Source organism: Gracilinanus agilis, chromosome 2 (genome assembly GCF_016433145.1).
Source record: "Gracilinanus agilis isolate LMUSP501 chromosome 2, AgileGrace, whole genome shotgun sequence".
NCBI lineage: Eukaryota > Metazoa > Chordata > Mammalia > Didelphimorphia > Didelphidae > Gracilinanus > Gracilinanus agilis.
In genome coordinates, this window is record NC_058131.1 from 470,672,205 (window position 1) to 470,695,286 (window position 23,082).

Sequence of the window (23,082 nt, forward strand, 5' to 3'; positions counted from 1 at the left end):
AAGTTTTAAATTCTAATTCAGACCATGAGTTTGATTCTATTTGGAAATCAGAATTATTCGATGAGATCTGAAGTGATTGTGAGTCTTTCTGAAAAAGTGATGTTTATGAGACAGCCAGGTGGCACAGTGGATAGAGCACCAGGTCTGGAGTTGGGAGGAACTGGCTTCAAATCTGGCCTCAGACACTTCCTAATGTGTGACCCTGGGCAAATCACTTAATCTCATTTTCCTAGTCCTTGCTCTTCTGTCTTGCTAGTTGTTACTGTACTGTTGTTACTAGTACAGAAAGCAAGAGTTTAAAAATAAAGATAATGGTTGTGAAGTACAGTTGGATGAGCACTGGCCTTGAAGTCAGAAGTCTGGGGTTCAAATTCCACCTCTACAGTTTATAAACTGTATAACTTTGGGCAAGTCATTTAACTTCTCTGGATCTAAGTTTGATACCTCAAAATGGAATTAGGAGAACCAGTGAAATAATGTATATAAAGCACTTTGAGGCCTTAAGTCAATTGACATATTAATTTAGGCTATTATGATTATTACATTAGATTTGTCTGTTTTTCTAAAATGACTAAGAAGATGCTCTTAGAATGGGTATTCTTAACATTTCCTTTTTTTTGTTTTCTAGTTAGAATCATTTTTATTTTAGTAACAACAGAAAATAAGCTTAATTTTTATTAGTCTTAAAAAGAAATTGAATCAAAAGTTAAGAAGTTCACAAATGGGATTAATAGGGATATGGTTATGCCCAATGACTTGGAAGCATTAGAGAGTAGACCTAATTTTTGGGCAACATTAATCTTGGGCACATCATCCGATCTGACTTTTTTAACCAATTTGTCTAATTTTGCTTCCTGGTATCTTTTCCTGAGAAGAATCAAGTTAAATTAGCTTAAAAATTCAGCAGGGAAAAATGAACTGGGCCATCTCCATCTGAGAAAACGAGGAGATTGACTCCATCTGTCCCCTGAGCATATGATAGATTTCTTCATTTACAGTTTAATTTAAAGGATTCCATTAAAAAATGACAGTTTGAAATGTTTTATTTTTCTACAGGATTCAATTACTGGAATCGACAACTTTGCTAATTTATGTGCACATTTCTCTTCCACTATGAACAGACGGATAGAACCTCACATTTGCATGATCCTCATTAACATCCTGCTTCTCTCTGTCTCACAATGTCTGGCTTTCCCCAAAATGGGAAGGAGGGAGATAGCACACACTGAAGGTCAAATTGAGAGACGGAATGTAGACGACCTAGAAAAACCCAGACCTTCAAAGCAAACAGCACAAATGACAGTAATAGAAGATTCAAATATAGTGTTAACGAAACTATCTGGAACCTCATTGAATAATGACGGAGGAGAGACGCAGCTTATAGGAGGCAGTAATGTATTCACACATAGTCAGAGTACTGATGTGTATACCCCTACTGAATCAGTGGCTTCTTCAGATGAAGGAGGATTTAATCCTGGTGAACCCAATAAAGACTTATCTGAAAGTAGGTTAACCACAGTTGTTACTACAGTAGTCTCCCCAAAAGGTAATGCAAAGGCTGATTTTTTTAGTAGTTCCAGTAATGTGCCCACTGTGGAAGAAGCCACAGAAGCAGGACAAGGCTTTCCAAAGCATTTGAATGATCAGTTCTTAGAAACAGAAAGTAAGGCAGATCACACTCTGGAACATTCAACAACAACCCAGGTGAACACTGAAGAAATGTTAACTACTAACCCACGAACTGGAAACTTGGAAATAACCATTGATCATACAACAACGTCTTCTTCCATGACAAATCCCACAGCAGAGATTGGGATGGGTATCCTTACTTCAAGCAGAGACAGTCCTTCACAGCTGACCTCTGATCATCCTCAGGCCACTGTCACTGACCACCTGCTTGACCCTTCGGAGTATTTCCCAAGCATGGAGTCAGAAACTGACCGAATGCCAGGAGGCATGGCCATGGCAGCCAGTGCTCCAACAGCTGCTTTAGGTGTTCCAGCTGCCTCAGCCCTGAATGAGGATTGGGATGATACCAAATTAGTAAGTACAAGCCAAAAAGGAGCCTCAGCACCCAGAGACAATGCAGAGACTATTCATGTGGGAGCCAAAGATCCTCAGATACTACAGCCAGACCATGATGACGTGAAAGGAGGAGAACCGTTGGCAGATTTTGCAGATGCCATTTTGGGACAAGTTGGAGAGAGAACACACACTGGGGCATCTCCAGCGATGGTGAATATGGAAGAAAAATCTGTTGCCTTCACTGATCAAAGTTCCTTTCCCCTTATGAATCCTAAAGAAGACACCAAAGGGACAACTATAAGCCCATTGCAGAATACAAGACACCCTGAATTAGATGGTAGGGAATATGATACCTTATTTTTTTCAGTGTCTACAGTTCCCCTCACAGATTCTCAGTCTGAGGCATACTACACTGTGGGAAATACACTAACAGGTAAAAAAGAAAATTTTGATTCACAATTTTGCTTCTGATTTAATTTGAAAAAATGAAATTTGAAAGGTATTATAAAAAGAATTGAAAGTATAAAAAGTTGAAAAGTATAAAAATGAGAGTTGAAAGGTGTTATAAAAATTTGAAAAGAAAAAATGGAAGTTAAAAGATATAAAAAGAGTTGAAAAGTATAAAAAGAGTTAAAAAGGTATAAAAAGGGACTTGAAAAGCATTATAAAAAATGAAAGTTGAAAGACATTGTCCATACAATTTAATAAATTGTGACAAATGTGACAGTGAGAGGCAATGTGGCATAGTGGATAGTAGTCTGGCTTTGGCTCAATTTGTATCTTTGACATATATCAGCTGTATTACTATGGTCACGTCCCCTTCCCTCTCAGTGTCTCAGGGAATTTTTTAACGGTGGCTGAATAGCTGTTCTGCATCATCAATGCAGGGGTTTTCTGTACCAGAAGCTCCCTACACACATGAAATTATGAATCTGGAACTTCCTGTTTCTCCTTCAAAAATTATTAAAATATTCTCAAATATAATTTCACATGTACAATCTGTTTACAATGTCAAGACAAGGTTATAGTAAACAATGTTATCCAATATAGCATTTCATTTTATACAAAGTTAAAAGTGTTGAATTCCCTGACATTTCCTGTAAAGGAATTTCAGGCATGAATATTCATGAATATGAATTTCACAAGTTTTCTTAATTTGTCTTCCCCAAAGGACTGTTAGATAAGATGAGAAAAAATAAGAACGACCATCTGCTGCTATCTAGCCTCTCCTGACAGTCAGCCAGACAGTCAGTATTTATGAAGCACCTACTAAGCGCCAGACCTTGTATACCATGTAGTAGGGAGACAAACATTTTTGACTTCGACATATGTAAAGAGGGGAAGCTTCTCCACCTGGTGCTCACTGATATAGAAGCAAACATAAAGAGGATTCTAACTTAATAGCCAAGATGGTTTTTTTTTTTTTATCATGAGCAGTGGTCATATTACTATTTAGGGAAAATGAACTGTTATTCATAGATGTTTATTAAACATTGAGGTGTGAAAAAGGACCCTAGAGTTTGAAGATGTCATTTCAATAGGGAAGTTGCAATTAAAATTTTCATTTCAATTGAAAATTTCAAGTTTGAAATGACAAAAAGCTTTCTTATTTTTTGTTTTAGAATCAATATTGGTTCTAAGGTAGAAGAGTGGCAAGGGCTAGGCAGTGGCAGTTGAATGATTTATTCAGGGTCATACAGCTTGGAAGTGTCTGAGATCAAATTTGAACCCAGGACCTCTCATCTCTAGGCATAACTCTCTAGTCACTGAGTCATCTAGCTGACCCCTTGAAATGATTTTTTAAAAAGTATTATTAAAATCACATTTCGCTAATGAAGGAAAAATAGAGCTTTCTTTTTCCTAGTCTGTATTTGGTGACTTCAAGGTGTATGATACTAGCAACTTCTCTAATTGATTCTAGAAATAGCATAATTATCTTTTAAAGGTTGTTCCTCTATATGAGATTATTTTTAATACCAGGTTTCAACTGAAGATCAGGCCTTTCAATTTTTCTATGGTTACTAAAATTATTCCTATAGTTATCTGAAGTAGGAAGAATAGAATATATAGCAAACACTTTAACTGCTTTTTCTATAACCATAATTTTCCCCAGCTCTGTCTCTTATTCCTTGTTTTCCTTATTCCTATTTATTAAGCATCCACCTGTGTTTTGTTACCCTGTCACTTTCAAGACTTGAACCCTAGATCTGTATTCCTGTTCCACCTCTGAACTACAAAAGCTATTTGATTTTTCTCTTTATTACCAAAAGTATATATTATTCTTTGGAATAACGAGAAAAATCAAAATTAAGCAATTCTCTGGAAGCCTTGCAATGAGATAAGCATATCAAGCTGATAACAATTATTAAGTATGCAATGAATTCTTACAGCATGAGTACTGTGCTAGATTCTAGTAGTTTTGAGAGGTATAAGTATAGTTCCTCCTTGCAAGTTCTTCAGTACAGTTGAGGAACCAGGACATAAAGGACTGAGGAAAAAAATTGTTATAAGGTAACCTAGAAATTGGGTTTTAGAATGTGGGTCAATCAGCATTTACTGAGGACCCCTTCTGTTAGGGGGCACAAAAGAACACACTTAAGTCCCCATCCTTAATAATAATTTATTTGAGAAGCTTACAGTCAAGTCTACTTCTGATGTGTACAACAAAACCAAAAATGGGTTAGTGGCATTTGTATGGCCATTTTCTCTTAGTGAACATATAGATACTGAATGATCATCTCTTAGTGAAGCATTATATGTTTTTTAAAAACTGGCTCTTTTTTTCTTTTTATAGTTTAATTATGCACGAAAAACATTGCTTGTGAAAATTTTTGAGTGTCACACAGTTTCATTAATTTGTTTCCACCTAAATCATCATTTTGACATTTGAACATGCCTAAAATGGAGCATTTATTCAGCTAAAATTAGATGTTTGTCTTGGCCTTTCTCCTTTGTTTTTAGAACTTGTTTTCACTTGTAAAATTAGGGTTTTTAAAAATACGTTTTATGGGTTTCTTTTCTTCCTGGGGAAAAAGAAACAAAACTTATTTGATGGCTCTTTTCTTCGAAACAAACAAATTCTCTAGTTACTAGGGCAGCCCCTTTTCCTGAAACATCTCTTTGTTTGGTCATGTTTTATTATTACACTGACTTGAGACAAGGATGTAGTGGAAATTTTAAAATAAAAATTAAAAGTTTTCTCTTTTTTAGACAGTATAGCTCAAGAGATGATGTCTAGTCAAGATGGAGGAGCCACTTTATTGTCTGTTACACAAGAACAGGATTCTACTCCGGAGATCACCAGAGAATCTGAGGAGGCAGAGGAAAGAAACAGGAGCCCATCTCCCATCATGGTGGTTTCTAGTGTAACTCAGCTATCAAGAAAATCAGAATACTTGGCAACTACTGTCTCAGCTACTGCTATGCCTTTGTCCCTGGCAGTTACTCCAGGTATGGAAATGAAGGTTAGAGAGTCTATCTTAGTGTTAGAGGTGGAGTATGTTGTATAAATGACATGGTATAGAATGTGGTGACGCATTTACACCTATACCTATATATGTGCATATATATATGTTGATAAAATGTAGAAATAAAATATATATAGACAAACTAGGTGGATAAAAAGGGATTTGTTGTTCTGGGATGCCTAGAATGGCCTGACATATCCAGAGGTCATTTTAAGATGTGATTTGTTGGGTATATGAGAATGTTTAGATTTGACCACATCTCAAAAGGCTTGGGTTAATCACTGAGCTAACCATAGGCTAGGCTTTGTTTCATGCTCATTCCAGTAAGGTCAACAAGCATTTTTAAAGTACTAACGATGTGCCAGGCACTGGGCTAAGTCCTGGAGAGACCAAGAAAAGCAAAAAACGTCCCTGACACGGAGGATCTCACTGTCTAATGTGGGAGATGACGTGTGAACAACTTTGTACAAACAAGCCGGTCTGCAGAATAAGTTTAGTCCAGTGTGATCCTCTTCAGTTTACCCAGGTCTTTCTTATTTTGACAGATTTGGCTTTATTTACTGATGTATTTTTTTCAGAGGTCTTGAAGTTAGAAATGATCTTTTATCTAGTAGGACTGTTTTGAGCTGGAGAAAACTCCTGAATGTTTTTCTAGTTGAATTCTTTTTTTTTTTTTAAACACTTACCTATCCACATCCAGAGAAAGAACTGTGGAAGCAGAAATGCAGAAAAAAACATATGATCGATCATGTAGTTTGATAGGGATATGATTAGGGTTTTGGCATTAAAAGATCACTCTACTGCAAATATGAATAACATGGAAATAGATTTTGAACAATGGTACATTTATAACCCATTAGAACTGCTTGTCAACTTCAGGAGTGGGGGGGGGGAGGAAAAAGTTGTGTGTGTATGAATCATGAACCATGTAACCATGGAAAATTTTTCTAAATTTAAAAAAAGGGGAAAAAGCACATAAGAAAACAAAAAGAAAAAGAAAAAAGTCTTAGGGACTCTGCAGAGTTCTCTGGGACACACATTGATAAATTCTACTATAGATAAAAAAATACCAACCCTTACCTTCCATCTTAGAATAAATACTGTATATTGGTTCTAAGACACAAGAGCAGTAAGGGCTAGGTAATGGGGGTTAAGTGACTTGCCCAGGGTCACACAGCTGGGAAGTGTCTGAGGGCAGATTTGAACCCAGGACCTCCTGTCTCTAGGCTTGGCTTTCAATCCACTGAGCTACCTAACTGACTCCTTAGTTTAATTCTTTTTTGGTGATGAACTACTGATGGATAATTCTTATGTGCTACTTTTATATAGAAGGTGAGATAAGTATATGGACTGAACCTTTGATTTCATTGGTAGAGGGAGCTTTCAGGTAAGGAAACTCTTTACCAACACAGGTCAGCAACTCTTAGTATTTATTAGGCTGTGGCCTAGAGCACTGAGTGGTTAAGTAATTTGCCTGACCTCACACAGGCAAAATGTGTCAGAGGTGGGACTTGAACACTGGTTTTCCTTGCTTTGAGGCCAACTCTCTATTTACCATAACACACAGCCTCTCCAGAGTAGATGGCTTCTGGAATGTAGCCACCAAAAATGAGTCCATAACATGGCACGTTGTTCATTCATTTTTCAGTCTTTGTTATCCCATTTGGGATTTTCTCGGCAAAGATACTGGAGTGGTTTGCTATTTCCTTCTCTAGTTCATTTTTCAGATGCAGAAACTGAGGCAAACATGTGACTTTCCCAGGATCACACAGTTATCAAGTGTCTGAAGTCAGATTTGAACTCAGGAAGAATAGTATTGACTTCAGGCTACTTTACTACCTAGCTGCCCATAATGTGACTTACATAAAGGAAAAGGATTTTTCTAATTTGGTAACAGGACAAAGCTCTAAATCTTTGATCCTATGATGATTCTATGACTTCCTTTCCTAGAAGGGAAAACCCTAACTAAAACCAGATGAATTGATTTAGTACATGGAAGTCTTTTCCCTATATTGCCAAAGATGGCTTATTTTATGTTTTGAGTTATGGTATTTTGGGCTTTTGCTTGAGAAATGAGTTCGCATTAATGTTTCTCAATTTCGGTGATTATTTTATTAGTTACTGCCCTGTCTTAAAATATATTAAAAACATTTTTTTTTAAAAAATTGATAGCCTTAACAGTGACCATCTCAAAAGAAGAGACATTTCCTCCAGCCTTTGACTCTTCAGTGACCCTTCCAGGAATGATGGAGGACACTATTTCCCAGACGTCTGTGTCTATACCTTCTACTATAAGAACCATTGCATCTATAAGACACATGAGTACTTCTGTGACATATGACCTGGAACAGATGGAATCACAAGGTATCTGTGTTTTGGAGGGAAGCTTTTTTGGGAGGGTGTCGATGAAAGGTGTTTGAATGCAAAGTTGTTTTATCTCAGAAGTCTCAGAGAGGGCTTTTTCTTTAACTAGATTGGTTTAGGTGGAAAGGTTGAGCTGTGTGTAGTGGTACATGCCTGTAATCACTGCTACTGTGGGGAGGCTGAGGCTGGGAGATTTTTTGAGCTAGAGAGTACTGAGCTGCACTTTATTTAGTTTGAGCAATCTGGTGTCCTCATTAAAGACTAGCACCAATATTTCTGTTCCCAGAAAGAGGGCAGTGGTTACCAGGCTCCCTAAGGATAGGAGACCTGGCCCAGATCAGAGGCTGAGTAGGTCAGAATTTGTGTGCCAGTTAGGAGGGAGATTTGACTCATGAGTCCTTCTTTCCTCCCTTCCCTCCTTCCATTCTTCTTTCTTCCCCTCCTTCCCTACCTTCTTCTCTCCCTCCCTTCCTTTCATTCCTCCCTCTTTTCCTCCCTCCCTTTTTTCCTCCCTCCATCCCTTCCTCCTTTCCTCCCTTTCTTCTTCCCTCCCTCCCTTCCTCCCTTTTGTTTTGGGGGAAGAAGGCTGGAGATTAACCCTTGGTCCGTGAAGAGTGCCCTTTCAAGAATGACAGACTCTGGTGGAAACCCTTTAAAGATAGAGAGATATATTTAGGTGAATGGTCAAGAAGCAGTGTGCAGGACCAATTGCCTCCCTGAATGGAGAAAAGTTCAGGATTTTTATATACTAAAGGGATGGGGTCCAAGTGACTTGGAACGGAAGGATGGGGAGGGGGATGAACAATGGGAACAAACAAGTGGGGCAAATAGAATAGGTGCCTTTGGGTCTGGGGACTTAAACATAAGCACACATCGTTTATGACATCCTGATCATACAGGTGGGTTTGTGGCATAGTACAAGTACACATCCTTTATGGTATCGTGATCATGTTACGCATCTTGAGAAACCTTGGGGATGTTTGGAATAATAAGTGATGTTTGAGATGTAGGGAACATAAAGGTGGGTAAATTATCTGGAGGAACCTAATGTGTTTGAGATGTAAACACAAGGTATCCCCTCATGCTCAGACCCTTTTCTTAAGGCTAGTGTAAATACATCCAAAGCTTAGAGGTAGAAGATCCTATGTTTGTTCAGCTTCCAGCCCAACAAGTTGAATTCCTCGTGTAATCTTTGACCTGTGATGTCTCTAGGAATTTGGGGTATACTGGGAGACCCTGGTGCCCACCACACTTCCTTCCTTCCTTCCTTCCTTCCTTCCTTCCTTCCTTCCTTCCTTCCTTCCTTCTTTATTAATTCTTGCTATTTTTATGCTGTCAACATTTCCAAATATATTCCCATTTTCTAATTAAATCTTTCCTTATAACAATGAATAAAGGTTAAATGAAATTGATCGACCTATGCATCATATCTCATGGTGCCCAGTCTCCTCCTCACTCTTTCTGCTGAGAGGAAGAAAGTATATATCATTATATATTCTCCCAGTTCAAGATTAATTATTCAAATTAGAGATCATTTGTCTCTTAGTATAATTTTTTTAGTTTTTAGTACTATGATTTGGTAACTTGATTTAATAATATGATTGTGCATATTGTTCTCCTGGCTCTACTTATTTTATTGCTTTGTATTAGGCCATTTATGTCTTTCAATTAATCTAAAAATTCTTCCTATTCTTTGTCTCTTACAGTGGAGTAGTATTTTCTAACACCCATATATCATAAAGTTTGTTCAGCCCTTTTTCAATGAATGGGTGCAGATTTTATTTCCAGGTTTTGAAACTCCTCGAATATTGCTATGAATATTTTAGCATATACCTTTCTTTCCATCCTTAATTTCTTTGAGCTATATGTGTATACCTTTAAAAGGGGTAATTTTGAGTTGAATGAAGCCAGAACTTATCTTTATCTTTTATTCCCTTTACTTTACTTTTCCTCAATCTGACTGTAGCTGTTTAAAAGTGCTGAAATCCAATTGAGAAATTGAGGGAGAGATAAAGATATTTTTTCTCTCTGTGATGCCTTTTTTGCCTCACGTTTTCCCCCTAATCTTTAGTGAGAGAATTGTGATGGAATGTCTTGTATTTATTGGGAATTCAAGACTAAACCTGTTGTCCCAGTGATCAAGAGAAATAAAGCAGACTGAGCTCTTAAATCAAGGCCAAGCAGCTAAGTAGTTAGCTCTCTTCCAGCATTTGCTGGTGTCAAACATTCTGGGTAATTAATAGAGTGGGTGTACTGTGTATTCAACTGTCAACTCTCCAGAACAGTTTCACAAGTAAAATAAATTAGTAATTGAATAATCTCACTGTTAGATCTGTGTCTGCTTAGAATTCTTGATAAAAGGAATTTTATTTAAGAGGACATAAAATTGTTCTCCATTGGAGTAATATGCTCTTCTGCTTTTGTTGACTGTAATGCCAAAGAAATGTACCTTCCTGGCCTTTTCTATTTATTGAACATTTCATTCAGGGAAGTTATTTTATGTTTTAGTAGAGACATTTGAAAATATCTTTAGGTGTATTTTCATAGATTCTTTGTAAGAGACTAAATCATGAAAGGTTTCAGAAGAATGTTTCATAGAATCCATGAAATAGAGAGAAAATAGATGGATAAAGAAAAAGTAGGCAAGACAATTCTTTTTTTTAATTGAAAAACTTTAATTAATTAAGAATATTTTCAATGGTTACATGATTCATGTTTTTTCCCTCCCATCCCACCCCCTCCCCATAGCCGATGTGTAGGTTTTACATGTATCATTAATCAAGACCTATTTCCATATTATTGATAATTGCACTAGGTTGATTGCTTAGAGTCTGCATCCCCAATCATATCCCCATCAACCCACGTTGATCAAAGCAGTTGTTTTTCTTCTGTGTTTCTACACCCACAGTTCTTTCTCTGGATGTGGATAGCGTTCTTTCTCATAAGTCACTCAGAATTGTTCTGGATCATCACATTTGCTGCTTGTAGAAAAGTCCATTACATTCAATTGTACCACAGTGTATCAGTCTCTGTGTACAATGTTCTCCTGGTTCTGCTTCTTTGGCTCTGCATCAATTCCTGGAAGTCATTCCAGTTCACATGGAATTCCTTGAGTTCATTATTCCTTTGAGCACAATAGTATTCCATCATCAACAGATACTGCAATTTGTTCAGCCATACTCTGATTGAAGGGATCCCCTCATTTTCCAATTTTTTGGCAAGATAATTCTGAAGGAAAGTTCATCTCTGAGAAAGGAGAAGTCTAAATTAAAGTAACTGATGTGGTTATTAATAGTGTATCCATAAGGGAAAATACTCTAAATTAATTAATTAAATTTAAAAAATATTGCATCCATGCAAATAATGCTTTATTGGGTCCTTTGAGCTGGAACACTAACCTTCTCCTCCATGAAGGGGTCCCTTTCAGTTCTGGACCTAAGCATATGGACTGGATTTAATTCTAGGGGGTGGGGAAATGTTATCCTTTAAAGAGCTGGGTTACAATTTCCCCCTACCCCTTGAATTCACTAGCTTTTTATTCTCTTCTCTCCCACCCCAACCCCCTCTTCAGAATCTAGGGAAAAGTTACTTAATGTTTAGATTTGGTTCATGTCTGAGATCTTCACAAAAGGAGGGAAGTAGAGAGATTCTCAATGTTCACTGTGAATCAGGTATAGAACAACTTTATTTCTACCATATACACCAAAATATTTCACTCAAGAGATATGCAAAGATTTAGGAGCAGTCAATTCATGCTGTCATGCTTTCTCTATGGGCTGAGACTTTAAACATCAAAACATGAAATAGTTTACAGGACTCCTGAATCAGCATTTCACCTTTGACTCAGCATTGCACTGTCCAAACAGTTTTCTCCAGACCCTTGCCTTCTGGCAAATTAGGTCAGGGGTTAGATTCATCTTCCTTCTGGTGGTCAGCCCCAAGAGGTATTTCTGGATCCCTAACCAAAGCACTAGCTGAGGACCCAGGAGCTCCCCAAACTTTCTAGCTTAAAAGGTTGCCTTCAAGATATCTCAGGATCACTGACCAGTTAATTTATACTCAAGAAAGTAACAAAGCAGAAGAGGTAGCTGAAGATGGAGGCTCAGGTTGGCCTAAGTAGTATATGAACCCTCCTCCATATGTTCCCAGCTGCCATTGAAGAATTTTGACATTCTCACCAGGCGGAAAGTGTGTGCATATATGTGTGTGTGTGTGTGTGTGTGTGTGTGTGTGTGTGTGTGTGTGTGTGTGACAGACAGATAGAAATAAAGCCAGAGATAGAGACAGAAACAGAAAGAGACAGAGAGACAAAGATACAGAGACAGACATCTCGAGGGGGAGACTGGGAATGAAGAATAGATTTAAAAATGCATTTCTTTGGTGATTTGAGGGAAAAAGCTCCAAAACTTTAATATTTAGCAAAGCTAAATAAAAAACATTATGAAAAAGTATTAAGAAGAAAACAGATTTATTCCTTTGAATACTTTGATACTTAGTATAAAGTAAATTTTCCATTGAAGAAAAAATAATTATTTTTTCTTTTGACTTCACTTTGCTGAATGCACTTCTAAGCTCAATGTAATTGCCATATGAAATAGAAAATGTACCTATGACTTCATTGATATAGGGAATTTCTGGATGAGGAAGCTATCTATCATAGGGAATTTCTGAATAAGGAGGCTATCTCTATCAATGCAGGCGAGCATTTTCCTTGCAATTTATGAATCTTAGAGGAGTTTCCAGGGGCATCAAAAAATTAAGTGACCTGCCCAGTCACACAGGCATCATGGGTCAGCAGAGGGACTTGAATTCATACCTTCCTGCCAAGAGCCTGAGCTGATTCTATATTCTCTTTTTATTATTTTTGAGGAAGAAATATATGCTCTTCAGCCATTATAGTCAAGATAGAAGATATACTTGAGTTCATAAAATAGTTTTTTTTTTCTTTCTGAATAAACATTCCCTCTCTCAGAGAGAACTTCCTTCCCATTTGCCAGCTTGTTATGTGACTATTAAATTCATCAGGTAGCTGGAGATATAATGGTAGAAACGAGAAGAGGATTCAATTACAATCTCATCAGGGGCCTCTTCAGAGATCAAAGGCTTTATTTGTAAAATACATTTAAATGTTTTGCTTTCAGTGGCTGTGGTTTGGTCCTATAAGATTAATGAATAAGAATAATAGGATCTAATTGAATAGTTTATTTCTACTGGTAATTCTGCAGTATTGTATTAAGGATGTTCACCACTTCAGTTTTACTAAGGATGAATGCAGATTTTGGCTTAAGTGCTATGGAAATGCTTTGAATTCTAATTTTGTATCAATGACCAAACCACTAAAATAGGCATAAATATGGGAAGAGTGGAAGAGAAAAATGCTGATGTGGGATGGAATGATAGAATATGTCCTTTCATTTTGGTGGTAAAATGAGGGACAAATACACACACCTCTATATTGGCTTAAATAATGAATTTTTCAATAAAACTGGTATTTTATAACATTTTATAGTATTAAAGAAATGAAGCTTCTGATGAATGAGATTTGGTCACATGAGGTACAGAGAAGAAAGTATGGTTTGTGTTTTTAAAATTTTTTACCTGCTTTAAGATTTTTATTAAATCTCTCTTGAAAGACTATCTGAAATAAAAAATCTGATTCACAATGTATAAGGACGCTATTAAAAAACAAACAAACAAAACACTCACTTTCCATCTTAGAATCAATACTGTGTGTTATTTCCAAAGCAAAAGAGTGGAAAGGGCTAGGCAATGGGAGTTAAGGGATTTGTCTAGGGTCACACAGCTAGGAAGTGTTTGAGGTCAGATTTGAACCTAGGACCTCCCATCTATAGATCTGGCTTTTAATCCATTGACCTACTTAGCTGCCCCAATAGGGATGCTAGTTAATGATTGCAGTAATTAATGTTTTCCTTTATCTTTATGATTTAATGGATCTCTGATTTCATCAGTGTGGCAACTCCTTCCCAAACTGCAGTTTACGTCCTCCCCATGTATTTTTTTACTGTGTGATCTGTTTTCCATGCACTCTTAGAAACCCTTCATAGGATACTCTGCATCCCCGTACTCTACCCTACCACATCATGGGGAATTTTTTGTTGTTCATTCTTTTGATTTTGAGAGGAACATTGTTTTCCATTGATTTTTTTCTTACACTCACCACATGACTGGCTCACCTTTTCCAGTCATACATTTCTCTGGTAATATCCTTTATATCACTTTTCTCGTACAGTTCTTTAGTGGCAATATACTGTAGTCTATTCATATTGCCATTTTCACTTTTTGTGTGACCCTTTTTTGGGGGGGTGGCCTTTAACTTTAATTCTTTGGAGATTGTGATATTCATTGACTCATAGGCAGGAACACCAAAAAAAATACTCTTGTTAAAAAAGACATCTTTGTTTCTAGGAGAAACTCAGACTCATTAAAAGAACTTCAAAATTTCCCAGACAATTCAGCCTGTTCTCAGTCTTCTGTTCAATTATAAGTCCAATTCACTTTCCATGTCTAGGGCTTGTCTAAATTATGGTTAGTTAAATGTTTTCCTTTGTACTCTAAAAGGACCAAAATGGTGTCACAGGGGTTATCTTTTGATTCACACATAAATTGGATTAAAATGAGGCAGAGTTGTACAAAGTTGTAGGTCTCCCTATCTCTTCCAGAATCATCAAAGTCCAGTGACAAGACAAAAGTCAAAGATAACTGGCGGTGGCTTGAGATGACCTTGACTTTCATGACTTGGTTAGGTGTCTAAAATTTATCTAATAATGAAATAATGCAATGAATTATTTATATTCTTTCATTCAAATATATCCATTTATATTCTTTCAAATATATCCATTTTAGAATATATTCATACTTTAATGAGTTAGCCATCATGTATCCATATTCCTTATCCATTTGTTTTTTCTTTTTTGGATAGTTAATCTTAATTCTTTGGGTGATAATAGATCTCAATTCAGTGTTCAGGGATTTGGTCCAATCAGAACAATGCCATTAACAAAGAGGAGTATTTTGAGATCACCATCTAGACCAGTGATGGGCAAACTTTTTAAAGAAGGGGCCAAAGGAAAGGAAATGCTCATCTGCCAGTCTGTTTCTAAGGCAACTCTTTCGAAGTTTCATTGTATTGTATCTTACTCATTGTATTCGTCAGATTAGGAATAATGTCGTGCTGCCAGATAGAACATTTCAGGGGGCCACATCTGGCCTGCTAGTAGTTTGCCCATCACTGATTTAGAGGGAATCCCTCTTCAATTTGGCCTCTCTTCCGGTTATCTTCCATGATGGCAAACATCATGATCAAGTTTCCATATGTTTCTTAATATTAAGATTTAAAGTGTCATTGAACAAAGTTATCTCTGCTGTGACATCTTTCAGGGAAGCTTTTATCATCTTGACATTTTCATAGGAAAAACATTTTTGGAGGAAAACCTTTAAGGTGATGTTTTGATCTAACCAAATTAAATGCTTTTAAAAAAAGAATCAACAAACTATGCATAATGAAAAATGATTCCCCTCCCTACATTTTAGTCAGTTGTGTGACTCTAAAGCTGTGATCTTTTATAAAATATTGTTTGTGAAAAACTACCTGTTCCTATTTTATACTTTCATCAAGGATGCCCTTGATTTGTGGAAAGGTAGTCTCATAAAATTTGTAGAGATGGAAAAGTAGACACATAGGTCTAATATTTATTGATTTGCACTTGTTCTCTCCCTCTTTATTCTTCCTCCCCTTTCTCCCTCCCCCTTCTTATCTCTGCCATTCTTTCTCTCTCTCTCTCCCTCCCTCTCTCTCCCTTCCCTTTCTCCTTTTCTCCCCCTACCTTCCTATTTTCTCTTCTCTTTTATCCCTCTTTTCTCTTCTCCTGCCTTCTCACTCCTCCCTCTCTTCTTCCTTTTTTCTCTTCTCTTCTCTATGTCTGCCTACCTGTTGGTCTCTGTCGACTTGTCCTTTCCTTTCTCTGTCTCTCTGTGTCTCTGTCTCTGTGTCTGTCTCTCTGTCTCCCTCCCTCCTTCATTCCCTCCCCATATCCCTTCTCTTCTCCACCCTCCAACATAAGACCAGAGATTTATCCATCCTTAGTCATTCTTTCCTTTCTTCTTTCAGATACCTAAAGGATTGTTTTCTACAGTAAATCATTTTGTTGTCTGGTTCTAAAATCATCATTTTCTTGTGTCTGGAATTGGTGGCATATTTATAGCACTTTCCTGCTAGTGTAGTGATTTTTAGTGCTTTCATGCCCCTTGTCATGTCTCAGTGCTCAGGGTGGTTGCCATATTTTTGCTGTGCATTTAGTACTTCAGAACACTGTAAATTAATATTGGTTGCCCTATATTGTCATAAAACTTTGTTCACAGTTTCCATTGTTATCAATTCTCATTCTAATTGACTGTGTTATGTTTTTCTTAAAGAATTTACTTTTTAATATAATCAGGATTAAGTAAATATTGCCTTAGTATTTACTTCTTTTTCTTTCTCTCGTGGCTTCTAGTGTCTTTTGTCAAAAATTTGGAGCTACTTAAAATGCCCCTCTGTACTTGTTATTGTGATTTATTATCTTATGAAAACATAAATGATTAATTTTATACTTGCTAATTAGCTGCTTAGAGGGATGCAACTTGCTATTTTAGAAAGAATTTGGTTGTGGAAATTAATAGGAGTTTCTGGTCTGAAGTCTAACACTAATTAGCTGGATTACAATTTAGCTGTTCATAAAGTATTATATTTAGATTATAAGAAAATAAACTTCACAAGTATAGGATGGGGAAGGCATGGTTACACAGTAGTTCTTAAAAATATCTGGAGCTTTTAGTAGATGGCAAGCTTGGTATGAATAAGTAGTGTGATATGGCAACCAAAATTGCTTATGTTCTCTTGGGTTGAATTGAGAGACACAGCTTTGAGGAATAGGGAGGGAGCAATCTTACTGTGTTTTGTGACATCCAACCTCATCTGGAGCATTTTGTTAATTTCTGGGCACCACAACATAAGAGGATCTGATCAGTACAATGATCAAGACAATTCCAAAAGACTTAAGATGAAAAATACTGTTCACCTCCAGAAGAAGAATTGATGGAACTGGAATGCAGGTCAAAGCACAATTTTTAAGCTTTATTTTTCTTGTTTTTCTTCTTGTTTATTTTCTTTTGCAACATGAAAATATATTTTTCATGACTTCACATGTATAATCTTATCAAAAGCTCAAGGAAGGGGGAGGGGAAAAAGAGGGGAAAGAATTTAGAACCAAAAAATTTAAAAAATAAATGTTAAATATTTTTACATGCAATTAAGAAATATTTAATGAAATAAATAATAATATATTACAAAGAAAAAAATTTTGTTGTCAGGAAAATCTCCCTACAGAGCTATCCAAAAGTGGAAAGGGCTGCTTTGAGAGAGAGAGAGAGGGCTTTTTCTTCTTAATAGTCTTCATTCACAGACTGAATGACCATTTATCTGGCATGTATTACTAGGCATTTCTTTCACATATGAGTTGTACCAAAAGGTGGCTGAGTTCCCTTGAAACTCTGAAATTCTGTGATTCTGTGAAATGAAAAATGTAGCTTCGGCTCTTCTGATGAGTTTTTTGGTTAATATTTGGTTTGAGCGTGTTTTCCAGGTTACAAGTGCTTCTTGGAGTCTTTTGTATCTGCAGAATTAGTCCAAAAAGTCAATAAAAACTCAAACCCTACATAATATACAAGCTTTTTGGATAATTTTCTTGCATTTGGAATTAGTATCTTAAACATCTGTAGAAGACTAAACAATTAGATAGTTAAATCTTATTTGATTTCAACAAATTTACCATGATGAACAGATGACATTTCAAATTTTCAGAATGTGATTAATTTCAAAAATTCTTAGGTTAGCAGATTGGCTAAAATGACAGCAGGGGAGAGTAATGAATGCTGGAGGGGATGTGGCAAAATTGGGACATTAATGCATTGCTGGTGGAGTTGTGAACTGATCCAATCATTCTGGATGGCAATTTGGAACTATGCTCAAAGGGCTTTAAAAGACTATCTGCCTTTTGATCCAGCCACAGCACTGCTTGGTTTATACACCAAAGAGATCATAAGGAAAAAGACTTGTACAAAAATATTTATAGCCACACTTTTTGTGGTGGCAAAAAAACTGGAAAATGAGGGTATGCCCTTTAATTGGGGAATGGCTGAGCAAATTGTGGTATCTGTCGGTGATGGAATATTATTGCGCTCAAAGGAATAAAGAACTAGAGGAATTCCATGTGAACTGGAATGACTTGCAGGAACTGATGCAGAGTGAAAGGAGCAGATCCAGGAGAACATTGTACACAGAGACTGATACACTGTGGTACAATCGAATATAACAGACTTCTCTACTAGCAGCAATGCAAGAATCCAGAACAAGGCTGAAGGACTTATGAGAAAGAAAACTAGCCACATTCAGAGGAAGAACTGTGGGAGGAGAAACACAGAAGAAAAACAACTGCTTGAACACGTGGGCTGATGGGGATATTATTGGGGATGTAGACACTAAACGATAACTCTAGTCCAACTATCAATAATATGGAATTAGGTCTTGATCAATGATACATGTAAAACCCAGTGGAATTGTGTGTCGGCTAAGGGGGGTTAGGGGAGTTTGGGGGAGAGACAAACATGAACATGAAACATGTAACTGTGGGAAAATATTCAAAATAAAAATTAAAAAAAATTCTTAGGTTATTGGATCCTTCTTGATCTCTGAGGGCCATCTGCTGGAGAATCATATTACATACTCAAAGCTAAGAAAACATTTTTATTAGATGACTATGTTTACATCGAAAGACAGAGTTTCTTAAGTTCATTTCCCATGAAGAATGAACAGTTTCTAAAATTATTTTTATGTTCTGACTCCCATTTCTGGTTTATGACATTCAATAATTTTTTTTCCACTTGAAATTTGAACAGATGGAGAACTGGAAAGTTCTGGTATTTGAGGGAATATCAACACATTTGTTCAAATCCCTAATATGGAGGTGAAAATTGAGGCAAAGAGGGAAATAGTGAGCTAGACGCTGAACTCATTGAGAAAGGAGGAAGAGCGATCTGGGGGTTGGAAATTAGTTACCAGGTTCTGGACTAAGTGATAAATTGATAAATTTGGAGAGAGTAAACCTCAAAGGAGGAAAGATTGATGGTTGCTTGTGGAATTGGAATATCTCTTATTCTTTCATTGCCTCTTCCAGATGATGACAGTGGGGAACAAGGACCTGGGCAGGTTCCTGCCCATCTCTCCCCATCTTCCCCCTCTGGATTAGTGAGTCATCGAAAAATGAGAGAAAGTTTCATTAGTCTTAGACAGGAAGGCACAGGATGCAGTATCTCAGAGAGAACTAGAAGATGGGAGGAGTATGAGGGAAAGAAGTCTAAAATGAAGGGAAATTTGTTAATTATCAAGTGGGAGTTCCAGAGGGCAGAAGTGGAAGACAGTATTGGTATGAAGTGGAATGATGGGGAGAGAGTTTATAAGTAAGCAGAAGACAGAGGTAATATTATCAGAATAAAGAGTTTTAGGAAACTAAACTTAATCTTTTGTTGAGATGATATGTTTCAGATACTTTTTATAAATACTAATTAGGAAGAAATTACAGGAAAAATAGTTTGGAGATTGACTATGACAGTAGTTTTTCCAGTCCATTAGGACTTTTTGCATTTCTCAGCTGTTGAGAAGATGGTAATGAAAACAGGAAAAGAGTTCAAGGGATCTTCATATAAAATAATAAATGGAATTTATAGTTGATTGTGGCCTATTTCAATTGGATCCAGAGATTGCCCTTCCCCTCTTGCTCACGCTGTTTAGGCAGGTTTCTTTGATTTGCTAGGCTCATCTGAAGTTGAGAACACCTGATTTCTCAGTCACTATGACACCTGGGCAAATCACTTAACCTCTATTTGCCCAAGTTGCCTCAGCTGTAAAATAGAGACAATAACAGTACCTACCTGTCAGGGTTGTTGTGAGGATCAAATGAGGTAATATGTATAAATCACTTAGCACAGTGCCTGGTACATATTAGGCAGTTTATAAATGCTTATTTCTTTCCATTTCCTCTTTATCTTAGTGTTTCTGAATCTAGTTATTTTTAGGTTAATTAAGCCTCTTGGATTCATCAATTCTAGTCAGAAATTTTAGTAACGAGGAAAAAAAAGAATCTGACCTATGCAAGGGGTTGCAAACTATATCCTGCATAAGAGTTTTGTCAACTTCTGGTCAGTGGAACATTAGACTAAATAAATGGTGGATAGGCTTATTTTTATCTTTTTTCGTGTGTGTGTTTCAGTTTTAGTTCCTGTTATTAGGTACATCTAGTTTGAAGTCATTCATATAACCTGTTGGTTCATTTTGCATGAAATGAGTATAATACAACCTTATGCCACTGTGACTTGGAAATGTTATTTCTGTGTCAAATTTTGTGCCTTTTTTGACAGAAAGAGATTTCATATATACAAAGTATGTTAAGTATTATGACAACAAAACAGCCACCAAGAGAGGCTGTTTGAAAGTGACAAGATAGGGGAAACAGCATAGAGAGGGAAAGGAAGGAAACAAATATATGTAGATATCCCCTTTCCATTCACAATGGAATATTTCTATTTTTCAAGTGATATATACACCCCCGAGAATTACTGAGCACATTTCTCACTAACTATTTCTGTGACCAGACACATTTAATGCTTCAGTTTCATCCTGTCATCAAATTGGAAGCATAAATTTTATATGTGTGTACTATCTCTTAGGTCTTGTTGCATGGTGGCTATTTGAAATAAAGGGCCTCCTTCTGGGATCACATATGTTAGATAGTTTATAATTTATTTATTTACTTTTGAATTCTTTCCTTTTTTAACTTTAACAGTTCTCTTCTTCTTTCCCAACGCTGTTTTACCCATTAAGAAGGCAGACAATATGCTATCAATTATACATGTAGAGTCATGCAAAACATTTCTATATTCACCATATTGCAAAAAAAGAGGCAACAAAAATAAAGTGAGAAAATTATACTTTAATTTGTACCTAGAAATTCATCATTTCTTTGTCTAGAGATGGTTAGCATTTTTTCATCATGAGTCCTCTGGAATTGTCTTGGATCACTGTATTGATTAGAATATTGATCAACATTGCTGTTACTGTGCATAATGACTTAGTTCTTTTCATTTTACTTTGCATCAGTTCATATAGGTCTTTCAATGTTTTTAAAACCATGTCCTTGTCATTTCTTATATCATAATAGTATTCCATCAAAATCATTTGCTACAACTAGTTTAGCCATTCCTTAATTGATGAACAGCCTCTCCATTTCTAATTTTTTGTCACCACCAGGAATATATTTGTAAAACCTTTTTCTTTGTTCTTTGTTCTTTTTGGGGTACAGACTTAAGTGTTATTGCTCAAAGTGTATACACAATTTCAAAGTCCTTTTTGACATGGTTCCAGATTGTTCTCTAGAATGGTTGGTGTAGTTCACTACTCTACCAGTAGTTCATTAGTGTACCTATTTCCCCCCATCCATTCCAGCATTTGTCATTTTTGATAGGTGTGAGGTGGTATCTCAGAGTTATTTTAATTTGCTTTTCTCTAATCAATAGTGATTTAGAGCATTTTTCTTTTTCATATGAAAATAGATAGCTTTGATTTCTTCTTCTGAAACCTTCCTGTTCATATCCTTTGACCATTTTTGAATTATGGAAAGACTTATTTTTATAAATTTGACTCAGTTCTTTTCTTATATTTTTTCATTCTTTTGACTTTGTCTTATTGTGTCTTGCTGTCTCACGAAGTCAATAGCTTCTACTTTTGCAATTCTAATTTTTAGACAATTATTTTCTTCAGTGAGCTTTTATACCTCTTTTTTCCATTTGACCAATTTTGCTTTTTTAAGTGTGTTTTTTTCCCCAGTGAATTTTTATACCTCCTTTTCCATTTGGTGTAGTCTGCTTTTAAGGGAGTTCATTTGTTCAGTGAATCTTGGTGCTTCTTTTATTATCAGGTCAATTCTGTTTTTTAAGGTTGTGTGGAATGAAATTCTGGGGGACTTGTATCCCCCAAAATCACTCTAATGAGCAGACAGGAGACTTGATAAGATGCTGGTAGAGAAAAGCTGCTTTATTTGGAGAAAACAGACAGCAAGGAGAAGTGGGGGAAGAGGAGGAAAAGGAATTCTGCCCACACAAGCGGCTTGCTTGGGCCAAAAATGTCCTCTCTTCTTGGTACAATGACAGACTTTTATAATAATCCTGATGCAAGATTCCCCTCCTCCCTTCTGTCCAATCCCACAGAAGGAGGGGTTGTGACTTTACAGTCTTGAGCACATGATTTTCAACATTACATACCCCTAAAGACCACCATGATCCAGAAAAACCTGCGACTATCATGGGATTCCCAGGCTGGGGACCATAATGATCTTTTGAAAGTCACTGTACTTTCCCTCCTTTAGCTTATCTTCTAGTTTGGCTTTCTTCCCAGGGTACAGATAAATTCTTCTCAAGGTTTTTTGAAAATAGGTCAGGAAAACTAGAAGTTTTATGGTGTGTGTGTGTGTGTGTGTGTGTGTATGCCAGGCAGTTTTAGTCTAAGGAATAGTAACACTAAGGGGTCTTTAGAATTGGGGTTACAAGCCAAATACTACTCTTGAGAATTACACACTGAATATCATCCCACAAAAGGTGTAATTTTTTCCCCATTTTTTTGTGTCCCTTTTACCAAGCTGTTAATTTTCTTTTTGTAATTCTCTTGCATTATTCTCATTTCTTTTCCCAATTTTTCAATACCTCTCATTTCTTTCTTTAACTCTTCCAGTAATTCTTGCTGGCCTTAGGGTCAATTAGCATTTTTTTGGGTAAGCTTTCTTTGAGCCGTTTTCAAATTCTTGTCTTCTTTTTAAAATCCTTACTTTTTGTCTTAGAATTGATACTCAGTGTTGGTTCCAAGGCAAAAGAATGGTAAGATCTAGCCAATTGGGATTAAATTGCTCTGTGTCACATAGCTAGGAAGTGTCTGAGGCCAGACAGGAGCCCAGGACCTTCAATTTCCAGGCCTGCCATTGAGCCACTTAGATGATTCTTCACATTCTTGTCTTCTAAGTTTATGTCTTGGTCTTCTCTGCCACTTTAGTGTCTTTTTTATGCATATTCTTTTTGTTGTTGTCTGTTCATTTTTCCAGTCAATTTCTTTTTTTAAAATTCCTTT

At 36.5% G+C, this 23,082-nt stretch overlaps 1 protein-coding gene across 1 annotated transcript in view; it reads left to right on the plus strand.

Moving 5' to 3' along the window:
• The first annotated feature begins 1,098 nt into the window (after positions 1 to 1,098).
• ARMH4 (armadillo like helical domain containing 4) overlaps positions 1,099 to 23,082 on the plus strand; it is a 118,355-nt gene continuing 96,371 nt past the window's right edge. Inside the window, exons 1-3 of the mRNA XM_044662033.1 lie at positions 1,099 to 2,458; positions 5,236 to 5,475; positions 7,665 to 7,856. Of these exons, the coding sequence (XP_044517968.1) occupies positions 1,114 to 2,458; positions 5,236 to 5,475; positions 7,665 to 7,856 (1,777 nt within the window). The 5' untranslated portion in view covers positions 1,099 to 1,113. The remainder of the gene's footprint in view (positions 2,459 to 5,235; positions 5,476 to 7,664; positions 7,857 to 23,082) is intronic.